This window comes from Onychomys torridus, chromosome 8 (assembly GCF_903995425.1).
Source record: "Onychomys torridus chromosome 8, mOncTor1.1, whole genome shotgun sequence".
Lineage (NCBI taxonomy): Eukaryota > Metazoa > Chordata > Mammalia > Rodentia > Cricetidae > Onychomys > Onychomys torridus.
In genome coordinates this window covers 40,923,472-40,945,329 of record NC_050450.1, presented here as the reverse complement: position 1 = coordinate 40,945,329, position 21,858 = coordinate 40,923,472, and the positions used below count along the sequence as shown (strand labels likewise).

General features: G+C 43.2%; 1 protein-coding gene across 1 annotated transcript in view; it reads right to left on the bottom strand.

The window, feature by feature from the left end:
* The window catches only part of Fstl4 (follistatin like 4), a 421,445-nt gene that overhangs the window by 362,627 nt on the left and 36,960 nt on the right, over positions 1-21,858 (bottom strand). Inside the window, exon 3 of the mRNA XM_036197831.1 lies at positions 10,052-10,085. Coding sequence (XP_036053724.1) covers positions 10,052-10,085 — 34 coding nt within the window. The remainder of the gene's footprint in view (positions 1-10,051; positions 10,086-21,858) is intronic.

Genomic DNA, 21,858 nt, shown 5'->3' with positions numbered 1-21,858 from the left:
ACACACACACACACAGACATGTACACACACACATACACACACATATACACACACGTACACACACATACACACATATACACACACACACATATACACACATACACATATACACACACACACATACACACACATATACACACGTACACACACATACACACACACATACACACACATGTACACACACACATACACACACATACACACACATACACACACATACACACACATGTACACACACATACACACACATGTACACACACATACACACACATACACACACACATATACACACACATATACACACACACATACACACACATACACACATACACACACACACACACACACATATACACATACACATGTACACACACACACGTACACACACCTATACACACACATCTACACACACATATACACACATGTACACACACATACACACATGTACACACACATACACACACATGTACACACACACACACACACACAGATAAATGAGTGTAAAAATAAATAAAAATAGAAAAAGAAGGAAAACCAGAAAGCGTTTGGGAGCAAGGGTGTCCCAGTAACACTTCAAGTATAAGACATCATTTCAATTTCCCTAAAAGGGGGAAAGCGATTTCATAGGCCATTTTTACAAACCCACTGTCTTTCAAACCAAAGCAAGAGATGAAGTCATTTTCTGTTGGGCTGAGTGTCTAAGTGTGAGGTTAGATGTGATGTGGCTCCTCTTGGCCACAGGACTTCCCCGGCTTGTGTCTGAATGCTCAGTAGCTCATGCAAATGTTAGGACAGCAGATAAAGCCACAAAGCAGCTGATGGGAGTGCGGCTTCCAGCCAAACAAGAATCCTAAAATTAGCAAAACACACAGATTGGAATGTCCTCTTCCTCCAAAACTTGCTGCCAGCCCCATATCTTTTGATGTGGGGGCTCTGGTTCTCTGTGGCTGCCAGGGCTCTCCAGCAAGCAATGCTTACCATCATCAAGAGCCCTGCAGGGCCCCTTGCCCTCCACCTGTCACCTGAAGAATGAGGAGTCCTGGTGTGAGCCTGAACTCTGAAGCAGACTAATACAAACACTGTCAGATAACCATAGCAAATGTGCTTTCCCAAGTGGCCTCTGGGAACCCTGTGGTTCAATTCTGTGATCAGTCTCCTACAGAGCTAAGTCTCAACTCCCCCACCCAGTCTTTTTTCTATTTACAAAATGAGAGTGTACTGCTCCATCTCAGAAGGCGTTTATAGGGACCCGTTAAGGCTATTCTGAAAATATTTCCATTAGAACTCTTCTTACCTGCAGAATTGAATTTTGTCCCCCAACTGGCTTTAAAATGTAGACAGTGTGAGCCGGGTATGGTGGTGCATGCCTTTAATCCTAGCACTCAGGAGGCAGAGGCAGATTGGTCTCTGTGAGTCAGAGGGTAGCCTGAGCCACATAGTGAGACCCTTTCTCAGACACACACACACACACACACACACACACACACACACACACACACACACACACAGAGTATGAAATAGGAAATGGCTTAATGAACAAGTGGCCTTGAACGGCATCTCTGGCTGTGAGGTGCTGTAAGCCGGGCTAGCTGGCCAGCGAGCGTCTGGGTATTCTGTCTCCACTTCCCATCTCCACACAGGACATGCTGGCACTGCAGACACTTTCCCTATGCTCCCAGCTTTTATGTTGATTCTGGGCATCTAAACTTGGGTCACCAGCTTTGTGAGGCAGTGCTCTTATCCACTGAGCTGTCTCCCCAGCCCCAGAGGTGTTTGTGGTTTTTAACTTTTCTGCTTCCATGTCCCAGCTGTCATTTAGGGAATCATCTTCCTCCTATATTTGGTTCATGGTATGCCAAACTGGGCACAGTTGGTAACTCTCCCTAGTCCTCAGTCATTGGCACAAGTCACCTGAGTGTATGCAGTCCCCTGAAACCCCAGTCCCTCAGGGAGAGGCCAAGGCTGTGCTACCTCTCCTCTGCTGAACTGGCCTTTTGAGGAGGAAGTTTGGCTAACATTACATACAAAGCTTTCCATAAGAAGGGCCCAAAGCATTTTCAGGAATTGAATGGGAGCTTTGGGCAAGAATTTCAATTCAAATAAGAATATATAGAGACCCAGGAACCAGTTATAACTCACAGGCACTCCCAACTATGGTCACTTGACCTGCAAAGGCCCTTCCGAGTAGCCATGGCTGGTTCACCAGCATGTGTACCCTAAAAGGTACATTGTGGCTCTCCCACCATGGCGGGGAGGGTGGGGAAAGCCAACTGTTCAGCTAGTAAGGCTGATCAATTACCAAAGAGCATTGGCAGCCTTGCTAATTTAGATGAGCTGCCTCCCCATTCAGCTCAGGCCCAGTGTGGGCTCAGCCCATGCCAATGCAGAGAAATTAAAGATTTGTTAAGAGACAGCACGATCTGAAAATAATGAGATGGCACAGGTTCGGGAGGTAGGGGTTGTTAAAAAGAATTTTTAGGAGGTAAACTAATTTTGATGACAGCCAGAGAATTAGGACATAATGGTCAGTTGGGTTCTCTTCTTCGTTTCCTAATAAAGAAAAGTGCTGGATGACAATGAGACAAAGAGACAGAAATAAATGGTTCTTAAGTCACAGATAATTAACTCCAAAGGCTTGCCGATGGCACATTAATATGCTGGAGCAAACAGCTTCACAAAGCTTCAGTGCTTAGAGAGAGGAGACCATTGCAAAGGTTCCTAAGCAGTAAAGACTCCTTCTTATTTGGGGACTAAGAAAGGCTGGAAGATGACAAATGTGAACCTTAACTTTTGCTGGATGCTCAGGGGAGGCATAGTTTCAGAGCAAGGATGAGTACTTACTAGGTCCTGTAAGAGTGCTCCCGTCCCCTCCCTCTCTTGAACTTTGAAGAGTGGGGTCATAATGGCGGAACCGGAGGAAGGGGTGATCTCATGGTCCTTGTGATTCTGCAAGGGTTCACACCTTGGGGAATTGTGCTGGCTATTGTGTCAACTTGACAAAATCTGGGATCACCCAGGAAGAGTGCCTTGGTTGAATTATCTAGGCCAGGTTGTCCTGTGGGCATGTCTGCAAGGAGTTGTATTGATTGTTAATTGACCCAACCCACTGTGGGTAATGCCATTCCCTAGTCTGGCCCCTGAACTGTGCAGGGGTGAAGGAAACTTGCCGAGTGAGCAAGGAGACAGCACAGGTGCCTTGCTCTCTCTGTTCTTGACTATGGATTTGGTGTGACCAGAGGCCTCAAGCTCCTGATGATGGGACTCCCCTGCAATTAAGGACTATCACCTGGACTTGTAAACCAAATAGCCCTCTTTCCCCCACTAGGCTTCTTTGAGTAAAGATGTTTTATCACAGCAACAGAAGTAAACAAGGACAGAAATCATTATCTCATCAACAATGGAATTCCACACCAATTCCAGATAGGCTTCCCTGGTCCAAGTACTGTGATGGGAACCCCCAAGGATATGGTGCCACGAGCATTGTCTTTAAGGGATGGTTGTGGAGTATGGAGGGATGGTGATGGTTCAGCAGGCAGCTTTGTCTGATGATCTGAGTTCAGTCAACAGAACCCACACAGAAGAAGGAGAGAACCAATTCTCTCTCTCTCTCTCTCTCTCTCTCTCTCTCTCTCTCTCTCTCTCACACACACACACACACACACACACACACACACACACACACACACACACACGCCTGGGGGTAGAATCCCTGCACTTGAATGGACACCCTAGCAGCAGGGCTGCCCATTTCTCATCTATTTTGGGGCAACTGGGTACAAAGTCTTCTCTGTCTGCTGAAGAGAGACAGTGTGCCACAGAAAAGCATACCTGCTGAGTAAGGACTGTAAGGAGGTAGGCACCACTCTCTACTTCTTTGAGCCCAGCACCTACACAAGAAGGAATAAAGGGGTGGGGGCTGGGAACTCCTCGCCTCACCTGAGTAGAAGTCTACAACTGAAAAGAACTTACTGTCCCAGCACTGTCAACTCTGGTTGGTTTCCTTCTGAGTTCCCTCCATCTGCAGCCATTAAAGTTAGCCCCCCAAACCTGGGAGTTCATTCATCTGTTTTAGCCCAGAGTCAGCCACTTCACATTAGACAGAGACACATTATGCAGGCAATGGAGAGATCCAGAAAACAGCTGCTGAACAAAATCAGAATGAATGGCAAACACCATACAGATCTTGATCGCTAAGTTCCCCCAGATGCACGGAACAATAAAGGGGCCATTAGAGGCAGCTGTCAACTGGGGATCGATTCCAGGGGTTTTCAGGAAGCTGGGTCCCAGTTTCACACTCAGCTCTGGCAAGTCCTGTTTAGTTGGGGGGATTTGCATGGCTAAGTGGCCTAAGTACCCAGAGTCACCCAGGCTAAGGGTGACAATCACCCCCTCCTTTTTCCACCTCTGAAAACAGCAGCATCCTTGCCCTCCCAGTCTCTCATTGCTTTCCTGGAAAGCCAGTCCAAGCTGGCTAAGGCTGGAACACAGTAAGTGAGGCATCCTTGGGAGGGCCAGTAATATAACATGACACCCCGGTGCCCAGCTCCAAACTCAAGCCCCTAATCACAGCACAATCACAGACATCTGGAATAGCTTACAGATCACCTCCTGCCCTTCAGAGATAGCTGACAAGGGCTGAATTATCCAAGCCACTTGCTCCATGAGCTCCAGGGTGTTCCCATGGCTGTAATTCAAAGTGATGGGGTCAGTCAGAGAAAAGCGCTGGCGTGAGTCAATGGGTTCTGGCAGGCACAATCAGCACCCGCCCTCTGAGTGGACATGGGAGTGTCTAGGAAGGACTGAGGTTGGCAACTCTTCACTGTGAAGTTTCAGAAGAGGGTGAAATTAAATTTTAGGTGTCTGGAAAGAGATATAAACAGAACCGCGCTCCATCTAGGCAGGTGGCTCAGTGGGTACAAGTTTTGCTGTGGAGAAATGAGGCCCTGAGTTCAGATCCCCATCACCCAGGAAACATGTTGGGAGGGTGGTGTGAGTCTGTAATCCCAGTGCTGGGCAGGTGGAGACAGGAGGATCCACAGGCCAGCCAGCCCACAGGAGGATCCACAGGCCAGCCAGCCCAGCTGAATCAGTGAGTTCCAGGTTCAGTGGTCTGGGGGAAAAAATCTTGATTTAGAAAGCAGACAAACTGTAGCCATGGCTATTTTCCTGTGCAGCTGGTACAGGTGGGTCCTGGATTCTAGGTCAGTACAGGGCTGTAAAGCAGAAGTGGCAACCTTTCCCTCTAAGGAGGACATGTTTCCTGGCCTAGATGGCCTGTGGTCTTACTGTCCTACCCCAATCTTTACTACTAACTTGGATACAAAGTCTCAGGAACTCCCTCCCCTTCATGAGTTGTTCTCAGCTATGTAGGCTTGGTAGCCAATGTGCTGTGCACTATCCCTTGATGAGGATGAATCAAGATCAGACAGCTTACACAACTGCCACCTATAAGAGTGGAGGGCAGGGAGAGTCCTTGTCTCCACTGACAACATGGAACTGGATGAGCCTCAAATGTAAGGTGCTGGCTGCTCTGCTTGTGTCCTGGACTATCCAAGGTCAAGGGAGATAATGAATTCTTTGAAACTTCAGAATGAGTCAGTGAGCATCATTGCACCCACCTCCCCATTCCAGACAGGCTCAGCTCCTGCTGCCTGGCCACTGAGGAAGCCATCGGCTCGCCTGGATTCCCTGCAGCAGACCTCCCAAAGGCCCTGAGTGCAGTGCCAGCCCTGAACACCAGCGAAGTTAAATTTGTTCCATCCCATGGGAAGCCGATTTGGGGATATGCTGCCTGTTATCTTCCCTGCTGAGAGTGTATTTAACACAAAAGCCAGAGTGATTCTGCAGTCCAGACTAACTCACTGCAGCCACACAACTCATCTGGTGTTTGGAGTTCAGCACTTTCTGAGTGCACTGGTGCCCTGGGGCTGCTGTATCAAAGTACCACAAACTAGGAGGCTTCAGAAGCAGGACTTCATTTTCTCACAGTTCTAAAACTCAGATGACGAAAATCAATGGAGGGTTGGCCGGACCATTCATGGTTCCTCTCGGAAGGATCCAGGGGACAATGCCCCATGCCTTTTCCTAGCTAGTGGTTGTCAGCAATGCCCTGACTCTACTTCTACACGGCATTCTCCTTCTGTGTCTAGATATGAAGTTCCCACTGCCACTCATGGAACTGTCAGCACTGAACCAGTATGACTTTGCCTTAACTTGGTATGTCTATTGTCTGTAGAGACCCTAATAAATAAGATCATGTTCACAAATTCGGCTTAGGACTTCAATATACCATTTTTGTCAGTTTGTCTGTTTTTGTTGAGAACAGAGTCCCAAAGTATGGCTCTACACTCACCTCAAGACACCAAGCTTATTTGATCCTGAAGCCCTCTTATTAATGTATCACCCAGGAATATCCAGAGGATGTACCCAGAATGGCCTTTTCTTTGTATTAGAACCTATTTGAATATAATATCACCAGAGATGGCAATGCACACTTAAGAACTATAATGGTATTTTTAAAACTAGTAGGAGCAATGCAGAATATCTCTTTTAAATTATCTTTTTAAAACCCAAAGGCCTTGGGTCCTTGCTAGTATATCATGATGAAGATGAGACCAGGGTGCAAATGGATGGTTTTAATTAATTCAATAAATAATTGTTATCACAAGGTCCTATGCAGGCTGATGGAAGAGAAAAGTCATCACCAGTCATATCCAGCAGTGAACTGACTGGGAAAGCTACAATAACAACCAGTCTGGCAAGATATGTCCATGGGCTTGATAGTGGCATGAACATTATGGGGCTTACCAACCACTTTCTGATTTTAGGCCTGCTCCACAAGTAGAGATATGTAACTGATATTGTAAATCCTGCCAAGAACCCATGGCTGGGGAGATCATAGGCCCTAGGGGTGAACGTACCACTGCTATTTTGTAAAGTGGACATAATATCAAACTGTCTTCTGCTTTCCAATGAGCAGGATCAAGATGCTATTGTTTCGCTACACCCGTAGATTGATGGCACTCTCGACCCTCACCAGAGAAGCTTCTTTATGCAGTGGACAGTGGTTAACACAGAACTTCACAACTAGTCAAAGCGCAGAAAGAGACTATGGAGTGCTCAGCCCGCAACCGGGACATGTCTATCATCTCTATTGTGCCAAAGGCTTAGGAAACGTCAGGGAAGAGGGCCGAAAGAGTCCAGAGGCAGAGGGCAGGAAGGGCTGGGTGGAAACACTGTCTTCCCGACCAACAGGAACGCAGCACTTGAACTCATCTCAGTTGCAGTTGCCTATGTGAGGTCAAGCCTGTCAACTCTCTAGCATGGGTGCAAGGCACTCACTGCCTGTCACCCACAGCTTAGGAACTACTGACAGACGTTGGCTGCTGAGAGAGAGAGAGAGAGAGAGAGAGAGAGAGAGAGAGAGATTGATGATTGATTGATTGATTGAGATGTTTCTTTAAGGGTGAGATATCTACTAGGTTGCCTATGCCTAAGTAGATGCCCTTACATTCATGTGCGTATAGGCATCACAAATTGAACCCAATTGTTATGAGAAAAAGGACATGAAGTTGGGGAGGGTAGAAGTAGGGGTGAATTATGGGGAACACAGAGAGGAACAGAAGAGGTTTCTGCTTTTAGGTGATGAATAGGATTAACAGCATAAAACACCTGCTTCAGGCAAGAGTTGGATGGGATGAAGTAGAGGTGACTTGGGATGAGGTGTAAAGCATACAGGCTATAGGAGCATTGAACAAAGTCTCAGGCAGTCACCTCCCTGGTCTCCACCCCTTGCTGTGATTCAACCTAGAGTCATCACCTCCCAGGTCAGCGTCAGCCCCTCTCACATCTCGCCACACTTAGTCAAGCACTCCAAAAGTCATAGTCTGCATTGGCTCCTGTGTTTGTGATGTTAAATCTTGATAGAGTTAGTTCCCGAGTTAGGTGGAGAAATGAAACAAAACCCACCTACATGGAAAATTCTCTCAGGTTCTATGGTCAGGAGGCTGTTGTGTTAGAGTCAAACATCACTCAGAATGATCTTTCTTCATCACTCTGGACCCTCCTGGGCTTGGTGAATTGAGCATAACTGACCTGTTCCAGGCCAAGTCAGAGCAAGGACTCAACCCAACATGAATGCTGCTAGACAATAATGATCTATTTTTGTTGGTAGGAATAATTCAGTGAAAATTTCACAGCACTGTTGTTATTTTTTTATACTAATAGACTGTTATGAAGATTAACAACCCCCAAAAACCCATGACAGTGAATGTTCAGGCCCCCAAACACTTGGAAGCACCATTCATCACCATGTGACAAACACTGACATGGAGCTATTTCAGGAACTCTGAAACACTCAACTTTGACAGAAGAAAACAAGAAAGACATCCTTCACAGTAGGAAGAAACTACGTTTGTGACACCAGGAGAGACTTGCTATAACAACCCAAAGAGCATGTTCCCAGGCAGTCACTCTGGAGGCCGCTGCTCAGGAAGCGGGAGCTGGGAATAAAGATGGCCTAGCCTGCCCTTCCTGTGCCCTTTCTGGTGTGCTCACCATCATCCTTTGGGGGATTCTAAGCCCTGGAAGTTCAGTGAGGAGTTTTTTGTCTTTGGAAAGAAATACACATGGCTGTCCCATAACTCCAGCCTACTCAAAAAACGATTTCAACACACCAACAATAAGATTACAAAAAGGTTAAGTTTATATGTGATTCCTTCATGCAAATCAACTTCAGACATTTTCAGCCTGGGGTACTCACACGGATAACTTATTCAAAGCCACACAGTGCATGCCAACTTCTACCTTCCCTTCCTTTTCTCCATCTCACAGTCACTGGTCCCACTGGGACCATAATTTTCAAAAATGAACACTGCCCTCCATCTACCTCTATCCAATTTAATTCAGTATCAATATCCAAGGAACGTGGTTTGCCCCATTGAAATGGTCCAGGGACCACTGCACACTGAGTCCATGGAAGCCAGAAAGTTCCTGCTGGAATCAGGTTACCCAGCTCTTCTGAATAGCTGGTTTCAGAAGCGTGGACGGCAGCCACTTGGGCAATGGGTATGGACAGTACTGCCAGTGTGTTATCAAGCTCTTAAATGCTGGTACTACAGTTATCCAAGCTTCTCACTGCAACACATAGCATAGGTGCTAACAAACAAGGAGGAAAAGATACGTTCGACTTAGGAGCCAAGGATGTTTTTCGATCCCATCATTACTCTTTTTGGAGACAATTCCACAGAGGATGTGACTAAGGCTAAAACCAAAGCCTATGCACTAGGCTGAGAATACACTACGGTTTCTGACTTGATTTACTCCCCATCCCTACAATAAAGAGATGATTCCACAAATCACACAAAAGACATTCTCTCGTTAGAGACTAGCTGTTACTGAAAGTAAATAAGAGAAATTTCCATTAGAAGATTCTGAAATTGCCATCCGTACATGCTTACCTCTGAGACCAGAAAACAAATGTGCCAGAGGAAGGCTGGCAGAGAAAATGGAACATCATGGAATTGTTTTCAAAGGGGAAATTAATTGGTTATTTTTATTCTGGCTTAGATGAAGCTGTAAAAATCTAATCAGAACCATTTTTCATAGAGGCTTTGCCTGCCCAACAGTGAAACCCCCCAAACCATAAACCAATGTGAGTGAGTGAGTGTGTGTGTGTGTATGTGTGTGTGTGTGTGTGTGTGTGTGTGTGTGTATTATTGATGTTTTCTTCTGGATGAAACCAAATGACTTCAAATGTCACCCAAAACTGAGGGTCTTCTTCAGAGACTACAGATGTGGTGGTTAGTGAGCTAGTTCCCAGGAGCCACTACTGATACTTGAAAGCAGAAACCCTACTCTCACAGGCAAACCCAGCCTGAAGTTCTTGGCTCTCTGGAAGCAAGAGGTAAACAGCTAGCATGCAGGAAAGACCACAGGGTACTTCAAAGAACAGGCTGCCCGTAGTCTAAGTTCATCATCTTAGTTTCATTTCCAAGCCTCTTCCAAACTGTCAGCGCCAAGAATGATATTGATGTAAGTAAATTTTTCCTACCTTCTCTTCTTGTGACTTCAAAGCCTGTAGTTTCCTGAAAAAGAAAAGAGATGTGGTTTTGAAGAATAATCCATAGGTACAGACACTTGCAAATGACTCCTGTCTTGTTAGTTTCATTTTTACCAAAAGGTGAAGCAAGGAGTAAGGTGGGACAGTCAGCAATGCTGGGTCTTCTAACCTTACACAGCACGTGCACACACATGTGCATGCACACGCATGGGCAAATGCACGTACACACACTTGTAAATGTAAACAACTTATTACTTTGGGAACTTAGATTTCAAAAATACAATATTGGGGCTGAGAGATTAAGAGTATACACTGGTTTTACAGAGGACCCCAAGTAGAGTACCCAGCACCTATGTGAGGCAGTTCACCTATAACTCTAGCCCCAAGGGATCTGACACTCTCTTTGGGCCTCTTCCGGCAACTGTACTCATATGGACACACTCCAACACCCAACACAGACAGACATGTAATTAAAAATAAAACTAAAACAATTAAAAATACATTGTTAATCATGGATCTTCTTTATGTGCAGTTTGGGCCAGTTCAGTTCCAAGTATTAAAAAGGACACTCCCATGCTCAGCCTCATCTTTATGTGCTTATATGGTCCCCAGAAAAAACATGTCATGCAGTGTACAGTTATAGTTCCCAAAGGCTGAGATCTCATGGACAATTTAGAGAGTGAGTCTAGGTTGCTGGCTAAGTTAAGCCCCTTTGGTTTTCCTAATCCGATCTCAGGGATCTTTTTGATGCCAGCTCTGTACAGTGCAATAAGCAAACTATTTCGGAAAACTACCCAGGTGCCACAGGATGTCTGCATTAAAATTCAGTTGAACAGGGAGCTTCAGAAGAAATACACATTACTGAGAAATCAAAGGGCGATTTGCCTTGATAAATGCCAGCATTTCAAATTCAGCTGGAAACAAGGTAAATTATTTTTTTAAGAGACTCTTTGAACATGGCACTGAATACTGGGAAATTTTTCAGGCAGGGAGCATGGAGGGAGAGTACACCAGGATGAGAGGATGAGGGAACAGGAGGTCACACAGTGAGTGAGTACACAGGGGCTGGGGAGAGGAGGAAGGTCCCAGTGAGAAGAACTGAAGGGGAAAGGCTGGGAGGGAACACACCATGCCTTCCTAACAGAATGAAGAATCTACAACTCAGTGTAAGTGACCAGTTTGAAATCAAAACTACAAGGTGGAGAGAAGCTGGAACTCTGTCTGCTAAAAAACAACAAATGTGGACCTCCCCCTCCTCCCCACCAAAATCATCATCGCAGAGCACTGCACTGGAAGCAGGTGGCCTGGTCTTCCCCACCTTGGCGTTCTTGTCTAGCATCTTTGTGTGGTCAGGAGAGGGAAACCCCGCCGAAGGCTATCCTCCCTGTGACAGTTTAAAATGTCATCTTGCCATGCCTAGAATGACTGGGAAGAGAGTCTCACTTGAGGAATTTGAGGAATGCACTAGCACATTTGGCCTGTGGGCATGTGTGTGTGGGTTGTCTAGATGGTTAATTGACAAGGAAAGGGTCCAGCCCATTGTGGATAACGTCATTCTTTAACGTCATCCCGAAAGACATAGGAGCAAAGAAAGCTAGCTGAGCATAAGCAGCAAGCAAGCGAGGGTGTGTGTGTGTGTGTGTGTGTGTGTGTGTGTGTGTGTGTGTGTGTCCTTTCTCTCTTTGCTCTTGACTGTGGATATGACGTGACTAGCTGCTCAAGTTCCAGCCTCTATTTCCTATCACCATTGTACTATAATCTGGAATTGTAAATCAAATAAATCCCTTTCCTCCTAATTTGCTTTAGATAGGATGTTTTACATAGCAACAGAAATGAATCCAGGCCACTCAAATGACTTCTCCCATGAGTGAAAAGACCCATGGGGCCCAGTGGAGGACCCATGTCACACAAAGGTGGGCAAACTAACAGCACCATAACACTCAGCAATGCTGGTTTACTGACATGAGAAAGCAAATGAGCCTCCTGAATGCTGGACCCTGGGGGACTATCTGGGTCAGGGTTCAGAGCAGTGGCGTGGAGACAGGAACAATGATACAACATGTATAAGCCCAAAGCAAAGCCATCTTCTCCCAAGCAGCTCCTCAGCAACCTGTTCCTGGGCCTGGCAACTCCACCCCCTACAAACCACCACACGTAGTATTGTGAATGAAGGGCTAGTCATATAGTCCACCTTATGTTACCAGGAAAGCCTTTACAAAATCATTATTGTTGTTGCATAAAGCTTATGCATTAAGGAAAGCTGATTTCTATATAATATTGTATCTTCCCAAATAACACGGCATTTCTAATCATTTCTTCAAGTCTATGTTTGCTTCTTTCTGGAGTATTATGGGCTGGAGAGATGTCTCAGTGAGCAAAGCATTTGCCACACAGGCATGGGGACCCAAGTTTGGGTCCCCAGACCCAGTGAAAAGTCAGAGATGGTAGCATGCGTAACTATATTTTTGGATGGAAGTATATCACAGCACATGTGTGGAGGTCACAGATCAGCTTGAAGGAGTTGGCTCTCTCCTTCCACCATGTGGACCTGGGGGAAGGAACTCAGGTCATCAGGCCTGGTGGCAAGCACCTTTATCTCACTGGCCCAGCAGTTGATTTTATTGATTTTAAAACCAGCCACTTGACTACATTTCCTGTTGTTTGTGATAGGTCTGTTCCTTGCTTCTTTGGGGATTCTCATTTGCAGCTTTTATGAGCTGCTGAGGTTTCATAACCAATGAAAACAGATACAGTTCATCGTCCTGTACTCTGCAAACAGCAATGATCTTATCTCTGTCCTTAATGACCTCTTCAGTTCTGCTTTCCTGTCTTGTTAACTTCTTCCTTAACTGGACATTAAATGTGGCAAGCTGGGAATCCCAGGACTCGGGAGGCTGAGGCAGGAGGATCGCCGCAAGTTTGAGGCCAGTCTGCATTACATAATGAGTTAAGGCCAGCCTGAGGCATGGCACGAGACTCTGTCCCCACCTCCTAAAATAATAAAGGGTGCAGACAAAGTGAGCCTTTTAGCTTGCTTCTGACTTCTAAGAGAAAGACCTTTGAGTAGTGTCTTTCTACTCAAAAAGTGAGTCTCTAGCAGAGGTGTGCTAACTATACTGGTGAGATCGATATGCATTGAGTTTCACGTAAATAATGCTCTGGGTAAAACTGCCTTTACTCGAGGATCTACTGACGGTTTCTCTTGGTTGGCGTGAGGGCTGGAATGGAGCCAGTATTTGTCTCTTGCTTGCAGCCTCGGTACTGTAAAAGAACAGGTGCTTGATACATATTTGTTGAATAAAAAATAAAATAAAATACATATGTCTTGAATTTTATCAAGTGCTACTTCTGCATTTATGGAGATGATGTTTTCCTTAGTTTTATTAATAGGACGGTTTATAAAGTAGGTTTCATAATGCTCTATCTTTCTGGAATAAGTTTTTCTAACTCATGATAGACTTTTAAAACACAATCGTGGGGGCTAGAAGGATGGCTCAGCTGTTAAGAGCATGTGCTGTTTTTACAGAGGATCAGGGTTCAGTTCCTAACACCCATGTGGCAGATCACAGCCACCTATAACCCCAGTTCCAGGGGAATCTGAGGTCCTCTTCTGGCTTCCACAGGCATTGTACACATGTGGTGAATGTATATATACATGTAAGCAAACACCCATGCACATATAATTAAAATAAATAACTATTTTTAAAAATGTGATCTTGAATAATATCTGCTGTGATTTTTAAATACGTTTTATATTGATTCCTCTATGATTTTATACTAATAAATGAGGTTGGTATAACTTTTTTATAAATTTAGGAACTTAAATGATTCCAGCTTTATGTAATGAGTTTAGAAATTTTCCTATTACCATGGCTTGATACAGTTTAAATAAAACTAGGGGAGACTGGCATTGTGGCCCACAGTTGTAAACACTTGGGAGGCAGCACAGGAGGAGGAAAACTTCAGAACCAGCATTGCCTACAAGATGAGACCTTGTTTCAAATATGGAGAAAAGTGATGTGGAAGTGGACTGCCTGGTCATTGAAGGTTTCTCTTACTTCTTTTTCTGTTACTGATTAAACAGAGAAGAGATTAAACTTGTCTAACATCTGTCATTTTGGTCAGTGGCCAGTGGATAATAAAATCCCTAAACCTGACTTCAAAGCTGATGATGGAGCCAGGTTGATGGATGGATTAGAAACTAGCAGCTCTTCCTGGCTCCCAGCAGCTTGTGAACAGCATCTCAGCCAGGTGGATGGCGAGAGAGACACTCTCAAGTTTAATATTGGACAGACAAGGCTGGGAGGAACAGGTGAGAATAAGCACATTAGTGCTGAGGCAGTGGTGGTGCAGGGGTATGGTAGAGAAGGCAATAAGGGGCAAGAACAAGGAGAGAGACACCGTGGGGGTAGGCACTGGTATAAAAGCAGAGTCAGAGCAAAGGGCAGCATGGCCTCAGCTGATGTGGTGTTCTTCGATTCTCAATGTTAAAATTTTGTGACAGGAAATAGTGCCATACTATCTTGGCCAGTGTCCCCATCATGATTCAATGTGGCCCTGGGACAATGACACTGAAATGAGTCCAGCAAAGCCAGCTAACAGGCCAGGACAAATTGCTCGACACATCCTACTCCTGCTCACACTTCAGCAAATTCAAAGAATGTAAATTCTTTAGCTCAAAGAGATAAAAACCAGATAAGCATGGCTAGGAGAGGCCTGAAGGCACACTCCTGCACATCCGCCTATACTACAGCAGACATATAGAACACCATACCTAGACACTTTAGGAAAGTGGCTTCTAGAACACTTCAAATTGTACTGCATCTACCCCATAGACACTGTTGTCCATGATTTAATAGAAGGACCCCCACATTCTCATGCCCATGGAGAACACAGACACTTGGGCTCTGGAATAGCATACACTGTGCCAAACTACACTAATCCTCACAAAAGGAATAACAGAGAAGCTATACTACAAAATCCAATCAGAAATACATGCAACACATCACAGTAAGTTGATGTCCAAAGACACCACCAAGAGTAGGCTATTTCCTAAAATGTCTATGATATAAAATTAGAAGAGATTCATGACCAACAGACCAACCAACACAAATCTCAACATAGAAATATGGAAGACCAAGGCAACATGACTTATCCCCAAAGTCATAATTCTTTAATAAATAACTGCCAAGATACTGAAGTAGATAAAATGCCAGATAAAGAATTCAAAAGAATGGCTTTTAAAAGTATCAAATTCTAAGAAAATACAAGGAAAAACTAAGCTGAAAAATTAATGAATACAATGCAGAATGTAAATGGATTGCTCAATAAAGAGAGTTGGGGGGACAAACTGCAATCTTATAAATGGAAAGCTCATTTAGTCCAATAAAAACCTCACTGCAAAGCCAGTAAATGACATTAAGAAAAAGAGAGGATTTTAGAGTTTGAGAACAAAGTTGGAAAATGAAAAAAATCAAACAATAATTAAAATTAAAAAAAATAAATTATGAATAGACATGTAAGAATTTATGGCAGGATTAAAAGACCAAACTGGTTTTGTTTTGGTTTTTAATAGAATAAGGTGCTATGGCATACAATAAAGCCATACAAAGACCCATTTATAAAACAATAGCACACATTTCCCCAAATATCGAGAAAGACATGAACATCCAGGTACAGGAGGCCTTTAGACCCACAACAGACACACCAGAATACACAAAAAGAATGCACACTGAAAACTGCAGGGAATGAACACACCTTCATAAGTTAATCCATCAGAATAACTGTAGTTTGTTTTTTTTTTTCAACAGAAACACTTTAGAACAGGAGCACATGGAATGATGTCTTTCAAAACTCTGAAAGAATGCAATTTCTAAACAATATTACTATAGGATGCAAAGTTGTTCTTTGAGCTGAACAAGAAATAAATATGCTCCAATATGAGTATAATGTAAAGGAATTCATGATCAGTAAGCCATGTTATATGGAATAATGGAACCCTATACACAAGAGAAAGAACAAAAATAACCATCAGCAACCAGGAAAGGATAAATTCTAGGAGAAGCATAGATCAACAAGGAAGAATTAAGAAAAAAAAATCCAACATCAGAAAAATGACAAAATGACAGGAATTAGTATAAACATTTAGTTTATATCTCTGAATATAAGTGACCTCAATTAAAATACATGAATTAGATGTCTAGATTAAAACACAAGATCCAATTGTTTGTTGAATGCAAGAAACACACTTCACTGGCAAAGACATATATAGACAGAGTGTAAGGATGGGAAATGATATTCTAAGCAAATGGAATCTGGAGGAGAGCAGCAATACCTGTGCTTGTATCCCACAAAGTAGACTCCAAGTGAAAATTAGTCAGTAAAGCAGAAATCAAGAAGGTTCCCTGAATGTTGGTACACCACATGACAAGACACAATCACTACTGAACACAAAAGAATAGACAGACATCAATATCTATCTAGTATTGGATAACTTCAGATCTCCACTCTTACCAATGCAAGTCATTCAAACTAGTAATCAACAATGACACTTCAGAGTTAATTTATACTATAAACCAACTGGACTTAACAGGAATCTACAGGATGTTCTTCTGTCCAGCAATTACAAAATACATCTCTTTTCAGTAGCACACGGAACTTTCTTCAGAACAGATTTCCAGGTCCAGCATGTCCAGTTTGCAGTTCATGGACCATATGCAACACATGCAGCCAAGCCTAACATGGAATCATAAGCTTGCTAAAATATTATGTGATACTTTTGAAACTATTCTGTAACCTGATTGCTCAGTTCTTGAGCATGAACTTTGTAGATAGCTACTGTCATATTGCCATATCAAAAGTTTGGACACTCCTTCAGTCATTAAAGTAAGACTTACATTTTTAAAAATGGTATAATGTCTTGTGCCTTATGACATAACAATAAGATAATACTAGATATCAACCACCAGAGAAATTACAGACAGTATATAACACATACAGAAGCTTTGAGATGAATAACCAGTAAGATGTTGAAGGAATTGGAGAAGACAAATTTTTCCTAGACTCTAATGAAAATGGAAATATAGCAAAATCTGTGAGGCACAATGAAGGCTGTTCTAAGAGGTAAGTTTATATCAATGAATGCCTAAAAGAAAAAAAAAATCAGAGAGATCTCAAGTTACGTAATGGTATACCTCAAGATCTTTGAAAAACAAAATAAGCTAATCCCCAAGCAAGAAAGAAATAACAAAAATTAGAGCAGAAATTAGTGAAATAAAATCTGAAAGAAAAAACCCAAAGGATCAATCACAAAAAAGACTTTGTTCTCCAGGCAGTGGTGGCAAACACCTTTAATCCCAGCACTTGGGAAGCCGAGTCAGGTGAATGTCTGTGAGTTTGAAGCCAATCTGGTCTACAGAATGAGATCCAGGACAGCCAGGACTGATACACAGAGAAACTCTGTCAAAATAAATAAATAAATAAATAAATCAAAGAACAAAAGAAAACAAACACACAAAAAAGACTGTTTTTCAAAGACAAATAAGGTTGACAGTGAAACTGTCACAAAGAAAAGTGGAGGAGACTGAGATGAATAGATTTGGGATCAAACAGGAGATATTACAACAAACATCATCAAAACTCCGGAATCATCAGGGATCATTTTGAAAACTTATGTTCTAATAAAGTGGAGTGTTTTAAGAACTGATTACATTTTTGGGGTATACACTACCTACCAAAATTAAACAAAGAGGAAATTTAAAACTTCAGCACGGGGTTGGGGGGGGGCTAGAGAGGTGGTTTAGTCACTAGGAGCATTTGTTAGTTTTGCAGAGGGCCTGGGTTCAGTTCCCAGAACCCACAAGGTGGTTCACAAACATCCATTACTCTAGTTCCAAGGGGTCCAACACCTTCTTCTGACCTCAGCAGGAATCAGGCATGCATGTGTGCAAACATACATACATGATGGCAAAGTACTCAAACACATATAATAAAAAGGAAATGAGATTATAGAGAAATCAAGTCTCCCAACAGTGAAGACCTCAGTACTAGATTCTTTGCTGAACTTTACAGACATTTGAAGAATTAATGATGTTGTTCCTTGAGCTATTCCTTGAAGTAGAAAGGGTGAGGCTGTTTTCAAGTTCATTCTGTGACACACTATTACCTCCATACCCAAACTGGATATGGACACAACCAGAACTTAAAACTGCAAACCAACATCTTCGATGAACAAACACAAAAATCCTCACCAAATATGTACAAACCAAATTAAACAATACGTTAAAAATATCACATGTCACAATCAAGTTGGTTTTATACTTGGAACATCAGGATGTTTCAACATAGGCAAATCAATTAATATAAAATTAATCAAGAACAAAAATCATGTGACCCACTCAACAGATTCAGGAAAAGGAAAATCCCTTGACAAAATTCAATATACCTTCAAGAACTAGGTACAGATGGATTGTGCCTAAACCAGGAAAAGGCTACATACAACTAACCTACAACCAACATCATAATGAATAGTGATACATTTAAAACATTTCTCTAAAGTTTTCTTTTTAATTCTGCAAAAGGGATATAGAAAGAAGTGACCCACTGGTGTGAACAAAACTCCCCTACAAGGTGTGACTAAGCTGGATATACACAGGAAAAGGGACTGAGAAACAAGGAAAAATGTAGTCCAAGCTTAAAAAATGAAAAATATTTTAAATAAGCCCCAAATAATAAAATCTAAGTACAGATTTTGATGGTAGCATGATACCAAGGAGACAGAAGTTAACTGAGGAAGAATGGCCTTGGTGTGCTAACAGACTTTATAAGATCACAATATTCTCAAGTAATTTCTGTACTTGAGTAGATCAAGATGACCTGCAAGCATTCTCTGTGCCTAGGGGAAAAAAAGAACCAGTAACTCAAGAAAGCCAAGAGTTATTCTCACGGCTCCTTACACAGACTCTCCAGCACCCAGTCCAAAATTACCAAGCATGCCAGGAGACAGCATTAAAATGACTAAAACCCAAGAAAAGAGACCTCAGGTTACCAGAGCAGATCCACTGGTTGTCTAGACTCTACATCAGTAGACACAGGCTTTAGAATATGGCTAAAATGTTGAAAAACATAGAAAGAAGATTCTAAGTTTCAGCATAAAACTAGAACCTATTAAAAGAACCAAGAGGACATTCTGAACTGAAATTTAAATAACTGAAGAATTCAACAGATGTAACAGCTCACAAAAAGAAGAGGTAGGTCGGAGGAAAACAATCAGACTCAAGAGCTGTGGTGAGGAAACACAAGAATTAAAATTTTACGTGTGTAAGAGACACATAACCCAGTGAAAAGGTCAAACAAGGGTGTAATTGGAATTTGAGAATAAAGGGAGAGAAGGAATTGAGCAGAATTGGCATTTGAAAACAGATTGGTTGCAAATTTTCTTTTAATTAATGAGTGACAGCAAGCCAGACATGAGACCTCTACAAACTCTAACCACAATCAATACAAAGAAACCTATCCCTGAGTTCTTACAGCAAAGTAGCTTAAGACCAGCCAGGGAGCAGCTGGTGGAGATGCAACATGCGGCGTCTACAGAAGAGTAGTTTAAGGGTGACGCCTACTTCTGAGGAGACAGGAGAGCCCGAAGACAGTGATAGCCTCGAAAGTGTGGCAGACAAAACCTTAGACTTCTACATCCTGTGAGAAAACAGGAATGGAGCTCAAGAGACAGCTCAGTAGTGAAGAGTGCACGCTGCTCTTGTAGAGGATTAGAGTTTGGCTCCAAGCATCTATCTATGCCAAGTGGCTCACAACCACCTGTAACTCCAGCTCCAGGGGGTCCAATGCTAGCCTCTGGCCTGTGGGCGCACACACACACACACACACACACACACACACACACACACACACACATGAATGGGGGGGCATATGAAAAATTTTAAATATATCTTTTAAAAATTCAGACAGTATTATGGTAAATTAGGTGAGGGTGAAATAAGGATCCATTTAGGCAAACAAAACTTGAGAGGAAACATTGTGGATTCACAATAGCAATATGAAAAGGAAATGCAGACAAAAGGAAAACTATTGAGCTAAATGCACAGCCATGCAAGGTGGGATAAGAAGTGCCACAAAGGCTTAAAAGGTAAGTAAAAATATAATTTAAAATACTGCTTAACAGTATGTGCTATAGCCAGGCGGTGGTGGTGCACACCTTTAATCCCAGCACTCGGGAGGCAGAGGCAGGTGTATCTTTGTGAGTTCGAGGCCAGCCTTGTCTACAGAGCAAGATCCAGAAAAGGTGCAAAGCTACACAGAGAAACCCTGTCTCAAAAAACCAAAACAAACAAACAAATTTTAAAAACCAGTATGTACTATAGGGTAAAAGCTGACTTTCAGGATCAAATGATCACTGAAGGTCAGAAGCTGGAATGGAATAGACTATCCTAGAACTATCCCAAAAAAATGATGAAAAATATGTTTTTGTTACAGAAGATATTGGGGAGTCCTACACTGGTTGCCTTATTTCTGGGAAAGCTGGACTCCTCTCTTGGGAGTTTTAAAGAATGGACTTGGAAGGAAGCTGGAGTTGATTTGTTGTTTTAGAATTTAAAATTTAGCTTTGCTTTTTTTCCCCCCAAGACAAGGTTTTTCTGTGTAGCTTTGGTGCCTTTCCTGGAACTCACTCTGTAGATCAGGCTGGCCTCGAACTCACAGAGATCCACCTGGCTCTGCGTCCTGGCTCTGCCTCTGCCACCACTGCCCGGCTGCTTGCTTTAGAGTTTAGAATAAAAGCAGCTGCCTGGAGGAGGAAGACAGAGAAGGAAGTGAGAAAGCCTGCCCTTTGAGTTAGGCACAGAGGTCAGCAAGCAAACATAGGCCAGACAAGCAGCTGCTAGGCAAAGGTGGGAAGGGCCAGAGGAAGAGAGGAAACCCAGGGTGTCTGGGAAAACACATCCAGGCTTTGGAAAGTATCTGAAAGAAGAAAAACGAGAGAGAGAGAGAGAGAGAGAGAGAGAGAGAGAGGCAGAGAGACAGAGAGAGACAGAGACAGAGAGACAGACAGAGAGACAGAGAGAGAGAGGGAGGGAGAGGGGGAGAGAGAGAGACAGAGAGCGAGAGACAGAGAGAGAGGGAGGGAGAGAGGGAGAGAGAGAGACAGACAGAGAGACAGAGAGAGAGAGGGAGGGAGAGAGGGAGAGAGAGATAGACAGAGAGAGAGACAGAGACAGAGAGAGAGACAGAGACACACACAGAGACACACACACAGACAGGTAAACAGAGAGATAGACAGAGAGAGAAAAAATGAAAGAAAGAGAAAGGTTACCCCTTTCTTAGTAACTCAGAAACTTGGGTGGCTACACCCGGCCACGGCTGTGGTTCCATAGTGACTACTTGGGCAGGGTTTCTGGGAAGCTAAGGTGCACTATCTCATTAAAGGAACAATTATTCCTACCATCTCCTTAGCATGTCTTGAGGTGGGGCAGCCTTCCTGAGGGGAAGCCCCTTAGGCAGGTGACTGAACAGCCCAACTGGAGTATTAAGTGTCTACCGAGAGGTGAATTTTATTTTTTGGCTAGGAGGAAGTAGCTTTCCCATAATGGGCATTCCATGGCATTACAGCACCATGAGGCCAATGGAATGGAAGAAGAAGAAAAGTGTCCACTCCCAACTAAGACAAGTGAAGAATGGAGGAAACAGGGAAAAACAAAACAAAACAAAACAATCCAAAGGCCTCTAACTACACGCTGCTTAGAAAAGGTTCATGACAACTACAAGCCTACAAAAAGTTTGAATGTGAA